At 41.4% G+C, this 16,113-nt stretch overlaps 1 protein-coding gene across 1 annotated transcript; it reads left to right on the plus strand.

The window, feature by feature from the left end:
* The first annotated feature begins 5,692 nt into the window (after positions 1-5,692).
* LOC138904167 (uncharacterized) lies at positions 5,693-7,120 on the plus strand. Its single transcript, XM_070192699.1, has one exon. It carries the CDS (start codon positions 5,693-5,695, stop codon positions 7,118-7,120), a length of 1,428 nt encoding a protein of 475 aa, XP_070048800.1.
* Positions 7,121-16,113: the final 8,993 nt, after the last annotated feature.

The following is a 16,113-nucleotide window of genomic DNA, read 5'->3' on the forward strand; positions in this document are numbered from 1 at the left end:
CTGTTGTCTATGACTTGGACTCAATTCTTTCTTTTAACTTATACCAGAGTCTTCTATGGCTGTATGATTGTCAACATATATGATGCATGGATAATACTCTGAAATCTAGAGTGCATTTATAATGTAACTAACTCTGGATCATTGATCGAATAATTCCTTTCATTCCATCTCAGCTTTCTTTAAACATAAGCTATTACTTCTCATCGTCATTCTACCACTTTTTGCGTGCATACTTAGCTTATTTTAGTGCCCACACATATTGGAATTCCATACAACTAATATGATCTTGAATATCACTTCTGATTGTACTTCCCTTTCATTAACCACGGTAGGTGCCACTTTCTTATGGAGTGCATACAATGTTGTTGTGAGACTGTTGTTACACGGCCATTTCCTCTTTAGGTCAATGTGCTTAGGTTGAGCCTTTTTTCCTTATTTCCTCAGCAAGTCTTTCGTTGTAGTACATAGGGAGGACCATTTAACTCTTGTAAAGCTGCGAGCTTATTACATCGCATTCCTGATAGAATTTTTGACGTTCCTTCTTACTTGTAATTATCCATACTTACCTACCTTCATGCCCTTGTGCTCGTAGGGTTTCTTTTGAGCTGATATTTTGATTGTCTTCCCAGTGGCACTCTCTTTTATCTCTGTAACCCTCATACGGTACTGTTACTACCCCAACTTCTATCTTAATATTTCTCAAGGATCACGATATCATAACTGCGAGGTTGAATTCACTATATTGGGTTTTACTATGTTTATCTTGCATGATCTATTGATTCATCTGTAACCTCCTGTCTAGCCATAACTAGGCTCTTGCTGAATCAACTATTAACTACTCGTTGGCCCATTCTCATATTAATATTTCGTGTAGTCTTTCTTGGGTTATTTCCTTTGTCTTAACTTACGTCTCGCACTGGCTCCTTATCTATTAATAACATCTCGGGTAGGAATCCTTACTTCCTCTCCTTGACGTCGTGTTTGCATAATGTCCTGGAATCGTTGCATATCTGTAGGATTTGAACGAGTGCAATCTCATCTCTTTCTCATTTTTATCGCATTCTCCCTTTTACCATTCCATAGTTACTAAAACCACTTAATTCCGACTTAATGCCACATCACTCCATATTTCCCCCTTATAGGGGAGTACTAATATTTAGAGCTACGACGCCTATAGATGTTTTACCTCTTTATTTTTGGGTCCTTTCACATCATCCATGACCCTTACCCACCTTGCGGTAATCCTTTTATACCAAGGATAACAAAATTCCTTAGTCACGAAGGTGACACCTAGTATAACTGGCACACATAGTCCCGTAAGCTTAACTTTGCCCACATTGCTTGATTTATGGAAGCGTCTTCCTGAATAACCATTCTTTGAATTTCTCATGAATCTTCTTCTGTTGTCTATTCTATTATCGCCGGAATGCAATCTAAAATCCTCATGATGCCGACCATTATCAATTCACTCGGTCCCTAATTCACGTTTGGTTTATCTTGTTCACCAGCCCATGCTAATTTCTATTATTCTGGGATCTAACTTTTCCTTTTGGTAGTCGTGTTAGAGTCACAAACTTATTTCTCGAAATGAGGTTATGACTTTATGGCCTATACTCTTTTGTTATCTCAAGGCCTGTCACCTCTCGTCTTTTCCTTTGCTTGACTATAGACTTTGTAATACTGTCATCTTTTTGATCTACCGTTGTCATCCATGTATCACATCTTACTCACAATGCTTCATTAACTCTCTTCTTATTTCCCTGCTAACATTTATGTCTATCACTTTATTCTGAAAACTCCAACGAGACATTCAAGGCTTCCAGTGCCTATCTTTGTAGTACTCATATCTAGCTGTACTATTTTAGAGGGCACCATCTGGGTGTCTCACAAGGAGATCTATTACCACATTTGCAATATCCTTCGGAAATGTCAACTAACATAAACAATCCATTCACCATTTTGGGTTACTCTAACCCCAGCCGGATCCTGATATCCCGTCCTTCTCTTAAACTACACCTATCAGCCCCCATTGGTCATAACTGTAATGGGTGTGATCAATTGTATATATTTCCGTTACTGTTGAAAGTAACTCATAATGCTTATTTTTCTCTGCTTGAATTGTAAGTATTGTTAACCTTCATTAACTGGTACATCGTACCCTCTTTCATCTTGCTTCTTTTACTTGCTGAAACTTGTGTCTACCTTCCGATTTTCTTATTCCTTTTTCCCGTAAGAGTGGGTAGACATTCTTGTCTTAGGGATCCTTATCAAGAAGCTTACAAATCTTAGTACACACATGATCTGTTGAATGCCTCATATTTATCCATCATAAGCATGATGCAAAAATTAAGTTCCTCTGGCTCAACTCTTCCACAGCTACATCTCTGACCAACCATCTTTCTGGATTGAGGCATCATCGTATTATCAATAAAATAGAGTTTAGGAAATTTAGTACTTACAACTGAGCTCTACCACACAATCTAGAGTAAGAAGAAAGAGAGACAGTCCTAAATGCCATGTAGCCTACTGCTTATAAGTGTGGTGCACAACATACCCATAAACAAGACTTTACTAGACACGGCTTGTAGACTCCCTGGGACAGAACTGCTCTGAAACCACTTTTGTCACGACCCAAGCCGATGGGCCGCGACGGGCACCCGGTACCTTACTCAACCGAGTACCAACATAACATATCTTTCGAATTATTCCATCATATGTAAATGAACCAGAGTAAAGCATGAGGGAATAAACTTATACATATGACATACTGGCCTATAAGACCAAAACGATCACTCGTACACTGAACATAGGCCTACAAGGCCATTCAATCTTTCATATACATGACATCTGTATACAAGTCTCTAAGAATACATAATTGTCATAAAGGTCAGGACAGAGCCCCGCCATACCAAACAATACACATCTAAATCATATTGATCAAACAAGCAACTTCGGAGCGAATGTAGTGCACCAACATCTTCCGCTGAGCTGATCGCCTACTTGGAGGACTTCGACCTGTCTATCTAGACCTACGGGCATGAAACATAGCATCCCCAGGCAAAAGGGATGTCAGAACAAATAATGTACCGAGTATGTAAGGAATGAAAAGACTCGGCATGTACGTCTGCATAGCTGTATGGATCATTTTATTTTTATAATGCCATGCATATGCGTATAAATGTCATACCATGCATAGATATATGCGTTCATAATATCATCAAGCCTCTGAAGGCATCCCATCATATCATTTCGGCCACTGTAGGCAAATCATCAACGTATACCAGCTGATCAGGTGGTGGTGCGTATATAACGCCGTAACCTTTTTTCCATATCTCGTATACATATAATATACGTATATATAACGTCATCTGGTCATGGGTCAATGTACATGTATAAATGTATGAAATGCATAAGAAATACGTTACTAAGATTTCTCGGAATATCATAAAATCAATATGCCTTTCGGATAAATTTTAACAAATACGTATTTTTCTGATACCCATGAACAAAAGATATAATAATAATTCACATGGGGAATCAAGAATATAGACACCCCTAGTACTTCTATGAATAGAGTCATTTATGAAAGTTGTGTATTTTGCTCGTTTAATTTGTATTATTTGGATCATGCCAAAAAGAAAGAAGGGATAGCCTTAACATACCTGAACCGATCCTCTTGACAATCCCTTTAACACCCATTGATTGCGACAACACATAACGGCAGATCGAAGTAGGGGAAAATCCGTATGATATTCTTGATAAAGATTGCACCGTACTCCCTTATAACTGCAAAATCTCACGTTGCTTAAGATGCTATGAAATCTTGTTGAATTGCTATGAAAATCTCATTGAAGACGATATGAAAATCTCACATTACTAGTAGTCTTGTATGAGTTCTTATAGCAAATTCCATATAATCATTTTGTGAAATTGATCATAACCTTGTATGATACTTGCTGGAGCAATCACGTTGAAATACTTTTATGGCTTTAGTGAATTCATATCTTTGTAATTTAGTTAAAATCCCACGCTATATAGTATAAAATGCTCTTCGTATGAAATGTTTTGAAATACTCATGTTGCCATTGCAATTCATGAACCTTGTTGAAGCTTGTTCTTGAGAGATGAGCAATTCAATTATGAATTATAAAGGTTATTTAACCTTTAGGTGGGACCCACATGATAAGATGACTAATCCATATAATTCTCTAAAAGTGCCACATTACTTTATGACTTAAGAGTCATATTTAACCAAGTTTCTTGGCTGCCACGTTGGGGCCCTTAAACATCATCCAAAGATTTTAATTTCTTAGTTAATTATCCCATCAAAATCATTAAGTAGCCCAATTATTCACATAATTAAGAATTATCTCAAATTACTTAAAATACTACTTACTTTTAGCACACCTTATACACCTTACTATCATGGTCATGTGGTACCTCGTAGGGCACAAGCCCATAAATACCGGGTATTATCGCTTCGACCGTATTTTATCCAAAAACGTCAAACTTCGATGAAACTTTTAACATAAAAAAATACGGGATGTGACATTTAATTTTTGAGCTTTCATCAATTTATTTATGGCCTGCTCTCACGTGCGAAAATATATGGTGTAACACTCCACATCAGAATGCATATAAGCATCTCAAAGGTTTTGTAGACAGATGCAGGGGGAGCAAGCAAACGACTGTATCTGAGGACGCTTTGCGATTAAGGCTTTTCCCTTTCTCACTTAAAGGGAAGGCTTTGGATTGGCTTGAGAGGCTACCCAACCATTCCATTACCACTTGGGATGAGTTGGCCGAGAAGTTCATAGCAAAGTTATTTTCTCCGGGACATATGACAACATTGAGAGATGAAATCCTTGCTTTTAAACACGAGCCAAATGAACTGTTACATGAGATTTTGGAATGGTACCGGACAATGGTCAAAGAATGCCCCAACAATGATATGACTGAAGCAATGATCCAACAAATCTTTTATAGGGGTATCAACACAACTAACCAGTGTGTGGTGAATTAGCTCGCATGGGCTAACTTCATGAACACGCCATATTCAGAAGCATGTGAAATATTAGATGAGATGGCGGACACCTCTTCAGCTTGGCAAAGTCGGGTCAACGTTCCTGAGGGTGACCCTAATGTTATCCACCTTCACAAGGAACTTCATGATCACGGACAAGCCATAGCAGAGTTAACAACTACAATGAATCAGTTAGCCAAGGCACAACTTCAGCAGGTTCGGGGGCCAAAGCAAGTAAATTCCATGGAAAGAGTGAATGTAATGGTTAACAAGAGGAGACAAAGAGGTCAACAAGTTCAACACAATCAGGATCAATTTGAGCAAAGTGGTAGTGGGTACAACCAAGATGACTCTTATGATGATCAAAGTGAAGAGGTTCAATATGTGAACAATTACCAAGGTCAACGAGGCAATGCTCCAAATCAACAACAGTGGAGATCATAGGGAAACAATCAAAATTGGGGCAACGAAGGCCAAGGGAATTGGAATAGTGGAAACAAGAACAATCTGAACAAATGGGGGAACAACAATCAAAATTGGGGGAATCAAGGAAATAACCAAGGAAATTGGGGTGGCAACAATAATAGTAATTGGGGAGGCAATGGAAACCAAGGGGGTTGGAACAACAATAATCAAGGAAACCAGGGGTCGGGCTTTCAAAGGACCCTGATGCATCAGCAACCCAACAACCCGCCTCCATATCCATCACAAGGGCAAAGCTCTTCCAATAATGAGATGGGACAGATAAAAAGTATGTTCAAGCAAATGATGGAAAGAAATGCCGACTCCGATGCCCAAATAGCCTCCCACAACACTTCTATCCGCAACTTGGAAGACCAAATGGGTCAAATTTCTCAAGCCTTGAATACTCTCCCTAAGGGGGCAATACCAAGTGATACGGTAGTAAACCCGAAGGGTAGAAACAATATGGGCCATGCTATGGAGGTGACTAAAAGAAGTGGTAGAGGTGGAGTTGCTAGTACATCCAATCCAAGAAAGATCATGAATGATGATGTGGTTGTGCAAGAAGAGGATGAGCCAGGAAATGATGAGAATGTGAACGATGAAGTGAGGATAGACATTGATGGAAACGTGGAGGAGACACAAGATGATATGAACACGTATAGGGAACACGTGATAGACATACCGGATCCGGTAGTGCCCAAAGCCAAGGCTCCTTTCCCAAGGCCTCCTCCACCATATCCTCAAAGGCTCGCAAAGCAATACAACGAGAACAGAATCAAGAAATTCATTGAAATGATGAAAAGTTTGTCCATAAATGTGCCTTTGGTTGAAGCTTTAGAACAAATGTCGGGATATGCCAAGTTCATGAAGGACTTAGTAACAAAGAAGAGGTCAATGAACTATGAAACTATCAAAATGACACATCAAGTGAGTGCCATTGTGCATTCCATGGCTCCAAAGCTAGAAGATCCTGGTGCCTTTACAATTCCATGCATTATTGGTAGTGCCGATTTCTCCAAAGCCTGGTGTGATTTCGGAGCGAGCATTAATTTGATGCCATATTCTGTGTTCAAGACATTGGGGATTGGGCAACAAAGACCTACTTATATGAGGTTGCAAATGGCGGGCCGAACAATGAAGAGACCATTGGGGATAATTGATTATATGCTAGTTCGGGTCGACAAGTTCATACTTCCCACAGATTTTGTGATACTCGACTGTGAGGTTGACTATGAGGTGCCAATCATATTGGGGAGACCTTTCCTAGCTATAGGGAAGGACGTAGTATATGTGGAAGCTAGGGAGCTCACCTTCCGGGTGGGCGATGAAAACGTTATGTTCCACGTCTGCAAATCAATGAGGCAGCCTAATAGCAACAAATTATGTTCGTTTGTGGATCTTGTGACTGAGGTAATTGTTGATGACACAAGTACTATGATTAATGTGGAAGACCCTTCGGAATCTATGTTGTTGAATCATGATGAGGATGAGAAGGAAGGCTTGGTAGAATGTGAAAATGCTTTGCAAGAAATGGGATCCTACACAAATGGACCCCGAAAACTTTCCTTGGACCTTGATAACCAGAAGACTCCACCAACAAAGCCCTCAATCGAGGAGCCACCCACATTGTAGTTGAAGCCCTTGCCTTCACACCTCAGGTATGAGTTCTTAGGCCCTTGTTCCATATTACCTGTTATTCTCTCTCCGTGCTTAACTAGCGTGCAGGTAGATTCCACCCTTGCGGTGCTTCAAAGAAGGAAGAAGGCAATAGGTTGGACATTGGCGAATATTCGGGGTATAAGCCCCGCCTTTTGCATGCACAAAATCATATTGGATAAAGATACCAAACCCTCCGTGGAACATCAAAGGAGGTTAAATGAGGCCATGCAAGAGGTAGTCAAGAAAGAGATCATCAAGTGGCTAGATGCAGGGGTTGTGTACCCTATTTCTGATAGTTCATGGACTTCGCCGGTACAATGTGTCCCAAAGAAGGGGGCATGACTGTGATCACAAATGATAGAAATGAATTGATCCCCACAAGAACTGTCACCGGTTGGAGGGTATGCATGGATTATAGGAAGCTGAACAAAGTGACCTAGAAAGACCATTTTCCATTGCAATTTCTTGACCAAATATTGGATAGACTTGCCGGACATGCTTATTATTGCTTTTTGGATGGGTATTTCAGATATAACCAGATTCTCATTGCACCTGAAGACTAAGAGAAAACCACCTTCACTTGTCTGTATGGCACATTTGCGTTCTCAAGGATGCCGTTTGGTTTGTGTAATGCACCGGCTACTTTTTAGCGGTGTATGATGGCAATATTTACGGATATGGTGGAGGACTTCCTCGAGGTGTTCATGGATGATTTTCAGTGTTGTGGGGGATTCCTTTGAAGAATGCTTGGATAATCTTGATAAAGTGTTAGCCCGATGTGAAGAGACCAACATAGTGCTTAATTGGGAGAAGTACCACTTTATGGTCGAGGAGGGCATTGTCCTTGGCCATAAGATATCCAAGAACAGTATTGAAGTGGACAAAGCAAACATTGAAGTGATATCAAAACTCCCTCCTATGACTTCCGTCAAGGGAGTGAGGAGCTTTCTTGGTCACACGGGGTTTTACCGTAGGTTCATCAAGGATTTCTCAAAAGTGGTGAACCCCTTGTGCAAGTTATTGGAAAAAGATGCCAAGTTTATGTTCAATGATGACTGCATGAAAGCTTTTGAGCTACTCAAGTATAGGTTGACTACCACTCCCATCATTACCGCACCCAATTGGAGCTTACCATTTGAGCTCATGTGCGATGCTAGAAACGTTGCGGTAGGAGCGGTATTGGGGCAGAGAATCAACAAGATATTTCATCTGGTCTATTATGCAAGCCAAACAATGAATGATGCCCAAGTCAACTATAGGGTGACCGAGAAAGAGCTATTAGCCATTGTCTTTGCCATGGAAAAGTTTTGCCCATACCTCATGGGTACCAAAGTGATTGTGCACACCGATCACGCGACACTTCGTTATTTGATGAGTAAAAAGGTCTCTAAGGTTAGGTTGATGAGATGGGTTCTTCTTCTACAAGAGTTTGACCTTGAAATCATAGACCGTAAAGGGAGTGAGAATCAAGTGGCGGACCACTTTTCCCGCTTGGAAAAGGAGGGGAGGCCCCATGATGGCCTCGTGATTAATGATTCGTTTTCGGATGAACAACTCCTCTCCGTGTCTTCGACTGGGATACCTTGGTTCGCCGATGTGGCTAACTTTCTTGTGACCGGTGTTATCCCGAATGAGCTCTATTCTAACGAAAGGAAGAAGCTCAAATGGGACTGCTTGGATTATTATTGGGACGAGCCATATCTTTTCAAAATTTGCAATAATGGTGTTATCCGGAGATGTGTTCCGGAAGAAGAGCAATTGAGTATTCTTGAAGCTTGCCATTCCTCGCCCTATGGTGGTCACCATGGTGGGGCGAGAACTGCTACAAAGGTCCTAAGCTGTGGATTCTATTGGCCTACCTTGTACAAAGATGCTAGCAAGCTCGTTAGGCATTGTGATGTGTGCCAAAGAGCCGGTGGAATTTCCATGAAGAATGAAATGCTTCTCACCACCATCCTTGAGATTGATATTTTCAATGTGTGGGGCATCGACTTTATGGGACTATTTGTGAGTTCATGTGGGAACACTTATATTCTTGTTGTTGTGGATTATGTTTCCAAATGGGTTGAAGCTATGGCTTTGCCCAACAATGAGGCACGGAGTGTGGTGGTTTACGTAAAGAAAAATATCTTCACAAGGTTCGGCACCATAAGGGCTATCATTAGTGATGTGGGTTCTCATTTTTGCAACAAATCCTTTGACACTTTACTTTCCGAGTATGGTGTCAATCATAAGGTGTCAACCCCCTACCATCCCTAGGCAAGTGGACAGGTTGAAATCTCCAACAGGGAGATCAAGAGCAATCTATCCAACACTGTCAATGCAAACCGGACTGATTGGTCAAGGAAACTTGACGATGCTTTATGGGCCTATAGAACAACTTACAAGACTCCAATTGGTATGTCTTTGTACCGATTGGTATTTGGGAAATCATGTCATCTTCCGGTTGAATTAGAGCACAAGTCCATGTGGGTGCTGAAGAAATTGAACCTTGAATAGGATGTAGCTGCCAATCTCCAAGTAGAGCAACTAAATGAACTTGATGAGTTCCGGTTCCATACTTATTCCAACTCGTCATTGTATAAGGACAAGATGAAGTACTTACATGATAAGTATATCCGGAACAAAGAATTCAAGGAAGGTGACTTGGTTCTTCTATTCAACTCTCGGTTACGGATGTTTCCGGGAAAGCTCAAGTCGAAGTGGAGTGGTCCTTTCGAAGTGGTACATGTGACTCCTTTCGGTGCTCTAGATTTGAAAAACAAGAATGGTGAGATCTTTAGAGTCAATGGGCACCGACTGAAGCACTACCTTGGCAAGATTGATGATAGCCACATTGTGGCATTGATCCATTTCAAATGATGATGGTAACATGCGTTGTGCCGCAATGTTAAATCAGGCGCTTCTTGGGAGGCAACCCATGTGTTTTTCTTTCTGTTGATTTTCTTTATAGATTAGACATTATTTTGGACTAACTGGTTGTGAAGTGTATGTAGGAATTGGTTGTGTAGTGCAGGAAATTGACAAGGAAATTTTTTTTGGCTAAGTGGTGAACTTTCGCGGACCGCATGAGCACTTCGCAGCCGCACAATTTTGCGCGCGGTCGCGTAGCTGAAATGGGCAAAATTCCAACTCTATGAAGTTGGCCTGTCAAAATTCCTTCAGAGTTCGCGGCCATGTTCAAATTTTCGTGGTCTGCACAAATAGTGCGGTTGCGGCCAGTTTTTTGCGGACCGCGCCTGTGCATCTGACGCAGATCTACATAAAGGTAAAGAGTGCGGACCGCGACAAAATTTTGCAGCCGCACACAGGTAAGGTGGTGGGGTCACTGGGTTCTGAGTATAAATAGGAGTTCTTGAAACTTTTTGCATTTTACGAACCCTAACCTCTCAAACTCACCTAAAGCACTATGCATCCTTACTTGGTTTCAAACTCATCCTATTTTCATCAATTGTCGATTTCCTACCACATTTTACAACTAGTATGTTCATTTCAATAATTTGATTTTATCTTTTTCTTTTCTTTTCTCTTTGTTTTAATTTTTCTTTTTAGATAGGGTTAGAATCTTGCCAAAATGTCAAATTAATGCTTAATATTTGATTAACAACATATGGGTAGTGTTTATATGCATAATGGGGGTTGGGGTTAGTAACTTTGCATGTTTAGTTGCTACAATTCTTGGGTAATTAGTGAAAACCTTAGTTTTAAGTGTACATCAGTGCCGAGTTATTTTGAATTTTGCGGCCGCAGTCATTTTTCCACGGTCCGCGATAGGGTATGCGGTCGTGTCCAAAATTACGCGGTCCGTGATACCCTAGCTTTAAGGAACTGATGGTTGTTTAGAATTTGCGGCCGCAGTCACTTTTGTGTGGTCCGCGATTGGTTTTTTACGGCCACACCCAATTTTTCGCGGTCCGCGCGTTTGAACTTCAGAGACTCTATCATTTTCCTTCGCGGTCGTGTTTATTTTTATGAGGCCCGTGATTGGTCTTTCGCGGCCGCACTCATTTTTGTGCGATCGGCGATTGATCAAGTTCAAAGAGCTAGTAGTCTGAGCCTAGCCTCTTCGCGGCCGCGTTCACTTTTACGCAGTCTGCGATGGGCAGTTCGCGGCCGCACTCATTTTTGTGCGGTCCGCGATGCCCTGTTCTGAGAAGCATTGTTTTTCATTTCATCTGTAGTGCTTTAACACATGATTGAACCCCAATTCTAACTGTCTTTTACTACTTGTGTGTTGCAGAAAATGGTGTGTTCTCGTGGGAGAGGAGACACTTCAAAGGGGAGGGCGGAATCCCCCCGAGGTCGGGGTAAAGAAAAGCAAACCTTACCCTTAGCAGCCCAAAGGGTAGTAGGCAAAAAGGCTACCCTCGTTAGACCTCTTGCCGACTCCTCGGACACAAGTGAATAACTCCCATCCCGAGAGACTTCCGAGGAGGAATCTACATAACAACAACCAGAGGCTCAATAAAAATCATTCTGATTGGTCAATGAACCTACCTCCTCTTCTGGGTCATCTGATGGCTCAGAGGGAGGTAGGGAGGCATCGGAGCCATCTTCCCCTCCTGCTACAACACATGCCTCAACAGTTGCCCCAATATATGTTGATGATGATGACGAGGTCCCAGATGACGGGAGAGGGGGTGATACTAATGTGGGAGGTTTGGCTAGGTCAAGGAAGCTCGAGGCGTGGGCAGATCGATTCGTGAGTGAGAAAACCAATGCAAAATTCTAGGAATGGTGGCCTCAAAGGTCGCTCACACTTGAGCGACAGTTCAAAACAAGAGACCTTCTTCCCCACAATCCAAATGTCCTAAAACAATTTGAGGAGAGAAAAGGGTGGAAGTACTTCACCGGCAAAGTGGTGGATGGAAATGAGTACCTTGTCATGGAGTTCTACGCGAATGTTGCCCACATCAAAAAGGGTACAATTGTGACAAAGGTCCGGAACTTGAAGATCTGGTTTGATGGCCATACTCTAAACTCATATGCTGGATTTGAGGATGTAGAGGCAATGCAGTACTTGGAAAAGCTGGCCTTGGATGAAGCAGCTCATCCATGGCTAGCGGAGGCATTAGCTATTCCAGGGACAACACCGGCATGGCTCACAGCTAGAGTCCCAATAGTCAGAAATGCCCGTAGTTTTGAAGCCAAAGGGTGGTCCACATTTGTGTGCAGCCGGCTTGACCCTTGCCAGCGTGATAATGTCCTCCCACTCACCCGAGCAATCTTGATAGCTTCCATCATGGTGGGGTATCCAATTAATGTGGGGAACTTGATGTCCTACCATATCTCCAAGGCGGTTGGCAAAGAAGAAATATCCTATCCCTACCCCAACTTCATCACTTAGTATCTCGAAGACCAAGGGGTAGAAAAGAGGCATTTTGATACGAAGATGAGCCCTAAAAAGCCTTTCTCCTAGTATTGCCTCCAAGGAGCGGACAACCCTAAAGCCAAGGGTCAAGCCACTACCTCCACTGGCCAGTCTGAAGAGCCAAGGGTAGTGGCCACCGAGTCATAGGGTTCCATAGTAGAAGGTTCTTCAACTGCCATGGCTCCTCCTTCCTCCAGGCCATCTATCACAGTGCCATTATCTGTGCCTTCATCTTCTACCTACCCTCAAACTATACTTCGGGTTTCGCAGACACTATCCTATCCAGTGCAGTAACAGCACAGTCAGCCCCAGCACAGCTTCAGGTACCTCCATAAGTGGAGGATTCATTGAAGGAGCTTCTGGGCAACCAAAAGAAGCTCCTAGACAACCAGAAGAAGATCTTGGAGACTTTGGATGCACATGGTACGATTATCAAGGATTTGGGCAAGCAGATGAAGAACATGAGGAAGACTTAGGCCTCAAAGGAGTCATTGGAGATGTTGAAAAAGAAGGTAGAGAAGATTGCCTATGCTGGAGATATCCCACTGGACCTCCTCATGGAGGAGACAACCCTAGTAGCACAGGCAGCAGAGCATGAGGCATTAGATGCAGTAGCTGGCCAGTCTGAGGAACCGGCTGCCACTACACATATTGCTGAGGAGATGATCCAGATGCTCAGCAACCTCGTGGTCCCCCAGTCAGAGGTTGTGGAGATCCAGTTAGAGGACACGGATGGAGCTAATGATCCTATGCAGTCTGAGGACCCCACTCATGTTCCTAACCCGATGCAGACAGAGACCGCATAGGGAGTTCTCTTTACTCTCTAACCTTTCCCTTATCTTATTTTGATATTATCATTGAGGAAAATGCTATTTTTTATTTGTGGGGTGGTCCATTTTGATTTCATTTGTGATGACATTTGGTATGTAATAACTATGATACTATTTTTCTTTATCTTTATTTACCGTTATTTTCACTTTTGGTATGTATATAATTTTACCATTCGATGTATATATTCATTTCCATTATGTATATATTCGTTTACTCCATTTTGTACATATTCAGTTTACTTTCCGTAGTTTACTTCATAACTTCTTTCGTTATTTTTCCTTAATAGCTTAGCTTCTTATTTCCTCTAGTAGCTTCTTTTTAAGTTTCTAGCTTCTTTTTACATTTTGTATTAACAATAAGCCTTTGGTTTTATTAATGCCACAGTTCTTTCAAAATGTGGATGTTGTGTGAACCGGGTGGCTCTTCCCAACAATGGATGGCGTGACAACCTTCTTAAAGGATCGAGTCCGTTTTTTTTTTGTTTTGGTGTATATAGTAGTAGTAATGAATAAAAGTGTCTCAAGCAGGCTTCCTTCACTTGGTACTAACACATTTACCTTCGACCTCATGGTTAGAGACAAGTTGATTGGCAAAGATTAGCTCTAGTTGTGACCTTTAGACTATTGAGTTGACTAAAACAATCATCGAGTGGCTTCCTTGAGCCATTTGTGATTTTCAATCATAGCTAGGGTTGTTGTGGGCCTTCGACTCTATTATTTTTAACAATCCAGCAGCTTTAGAGGTGAGCTATTGAATTGCAAGTCCAAGTCCCGTGCCAATAAGTCTAGAACTTGCCCTGAATGTTTGTCTAAAAGAAATTCTATGTGTAGCTCGACTTGAGAAATGATTGTAGGCTCTCCTTGGTCCAATTTAAACTTTGAAATCTTCCATAGCCTACCAATATGATATCCTTAGTCAACCTCTTTGAGCCTAAGCCTTATTCATTCAATAGCCACATTACAATCCTTTATCCGTTCTATAATGACCCTCTCTTGGCACCCAATCTTTCCTTAGAATTCATGATGAACAATTGGAAAAAGCATAAGTTTAGGGGAGAGACAAGGAAATTGAAAGTGATAAAAGGTTCAAAGAAGAAAAAGAATTGATGAAAAGGAAAGGCAAAGAACAGGAAGAAAAGCCAAAAAGAAATACGTCAAAAAGAAAGTGAAGTTTAAAGGGATTCAAAGAACGCAATGATGAAAGGCATGGAATGATGAGAAAAGGAGAAAAATGATTGTCATGAGTAAGAAAGAGTGATGGTGTGTCTCTCTAGTTCCCCTAAGGAAGAAGAAAATGATTCAAAGAGTCAAGAAAGTATGAGCCGAAATGAGAAAATGGAGTGCTTAAGAAAAGATGAAACCATCATAGTTCGATAAGTCCTACCTTGATCCAAAAGCCTTCATTACATCATATTAAAGCCCTATATAATTTCAACTTGAGTGAGCTTATATTAGTGGTGATTTACATAAGAGGCAAGCTTATGGTAGTTAGAGCCGGACTTGTGGCATTCTTTTGAGAGTGATAAGCACACTTCTTCACAATCCTTGTTTTGAGTGGTACATTCTAAAAAGTGAGATTTGCTCATAGAGAGTATAAGAGGAGATGTTTGGGATCCACAATGACCTACGTGATAGAACGAGCTTCTTTGATGAATTGAGTCAACTCTTGATGCTCTAGTGTCACATTAGAACTATAGTACTCAAAAGGTCATAACATGATGTTGTTGATAATTCATTTGTGTAGAGGGTAATTGTTAGTCCCAATTGATGCTTGATGGAGTCACCTTAGGCCAGCTAAAATATCCTTTTCTTTTTCTTGTGGAGGTGGGAATTACCCTATTTGCTCTAGGGCAAGCAAAAACTTGAGTTTGGGGGAGTTGATAAGTAGGGATTTTAACCTATTATTTTCTATTTTTACTTGTGTTTAGGGAAAAAAATGCGTGAAGGTATTCCCGTAAACTAATGTAATATGCTTGCTTGCAGGGATTGTTCAAAATGAGCCAAAGGAGTCATAATCAACTCATAAAGGAGTCAAAACTTGAACAAAAACCAAGACTAGGCCAAAAGATGTGAAACGCGGACCGTACAAATATTGTGCAGCCGCGAAAGCTACAATGCAGTCGCGAGCACTATTTCGAGGTCTACAAAAGGAAGATTCAGAGAGATGGATTTTTGGGCTAAAACATGAATGCGGACCGCGTCAGAAAGATGTGTCTGCGAAAGTACCTGCGCGGCCGCGATTGGAATTATGCAGACCGCGTTTGCTGAGGTTCAGAAAGCTTACATTTTAAGCAAAAACAAGAAGTGCGGTCCGCGTCAAGATTATGCGGCCGTAGAAGTCTCCTACGCGGCCGCAATGGAAATTACGCAGTCCACGAAACCATGCTCAACCCAGATCCAGAAGTGAAGAACGTGGATCGCGATCGACCCCATGTACTTCATAAGTAACAAGACTAACCTTTGGACTGAAGAGCTCAACATGTACATTCCAATATGGAACAACAGTACATAAATGTAGGTATATTTTCAAGTTCAACAGATTACTCAATACAAGTAAAATAAATCAACTTTGTATGATATGAGGAATATGACATCTCTGTATCTACATGCCAATGTACATGCTGTATGTGGTATACTACTATGGAAGCACCATGTACTCACACTCTCAGAGTACTCAATCACTTAGTACTGTACAGGCAGGTCCACCCCAGGGAAGATCCATCCCTCAATATAAATAGCAACTTATAGTTAGTCACTTAGTACTA

Source organism: Nicotiana tomentosiformis, chromosome 1, assembly GCF_000390325.3.
Source record: "Nicotiana tomentosiformis chromosome 1, ASM39032v3, whole genome shotgun sequence".
Classification (NCBI taxonomy): Eukaryota; Viridiplantae; Streptophyta; class Magnoliopsida; order Solanales; family Solanaceae; genus Nicotiana; species Nicotiana tomentosiformis.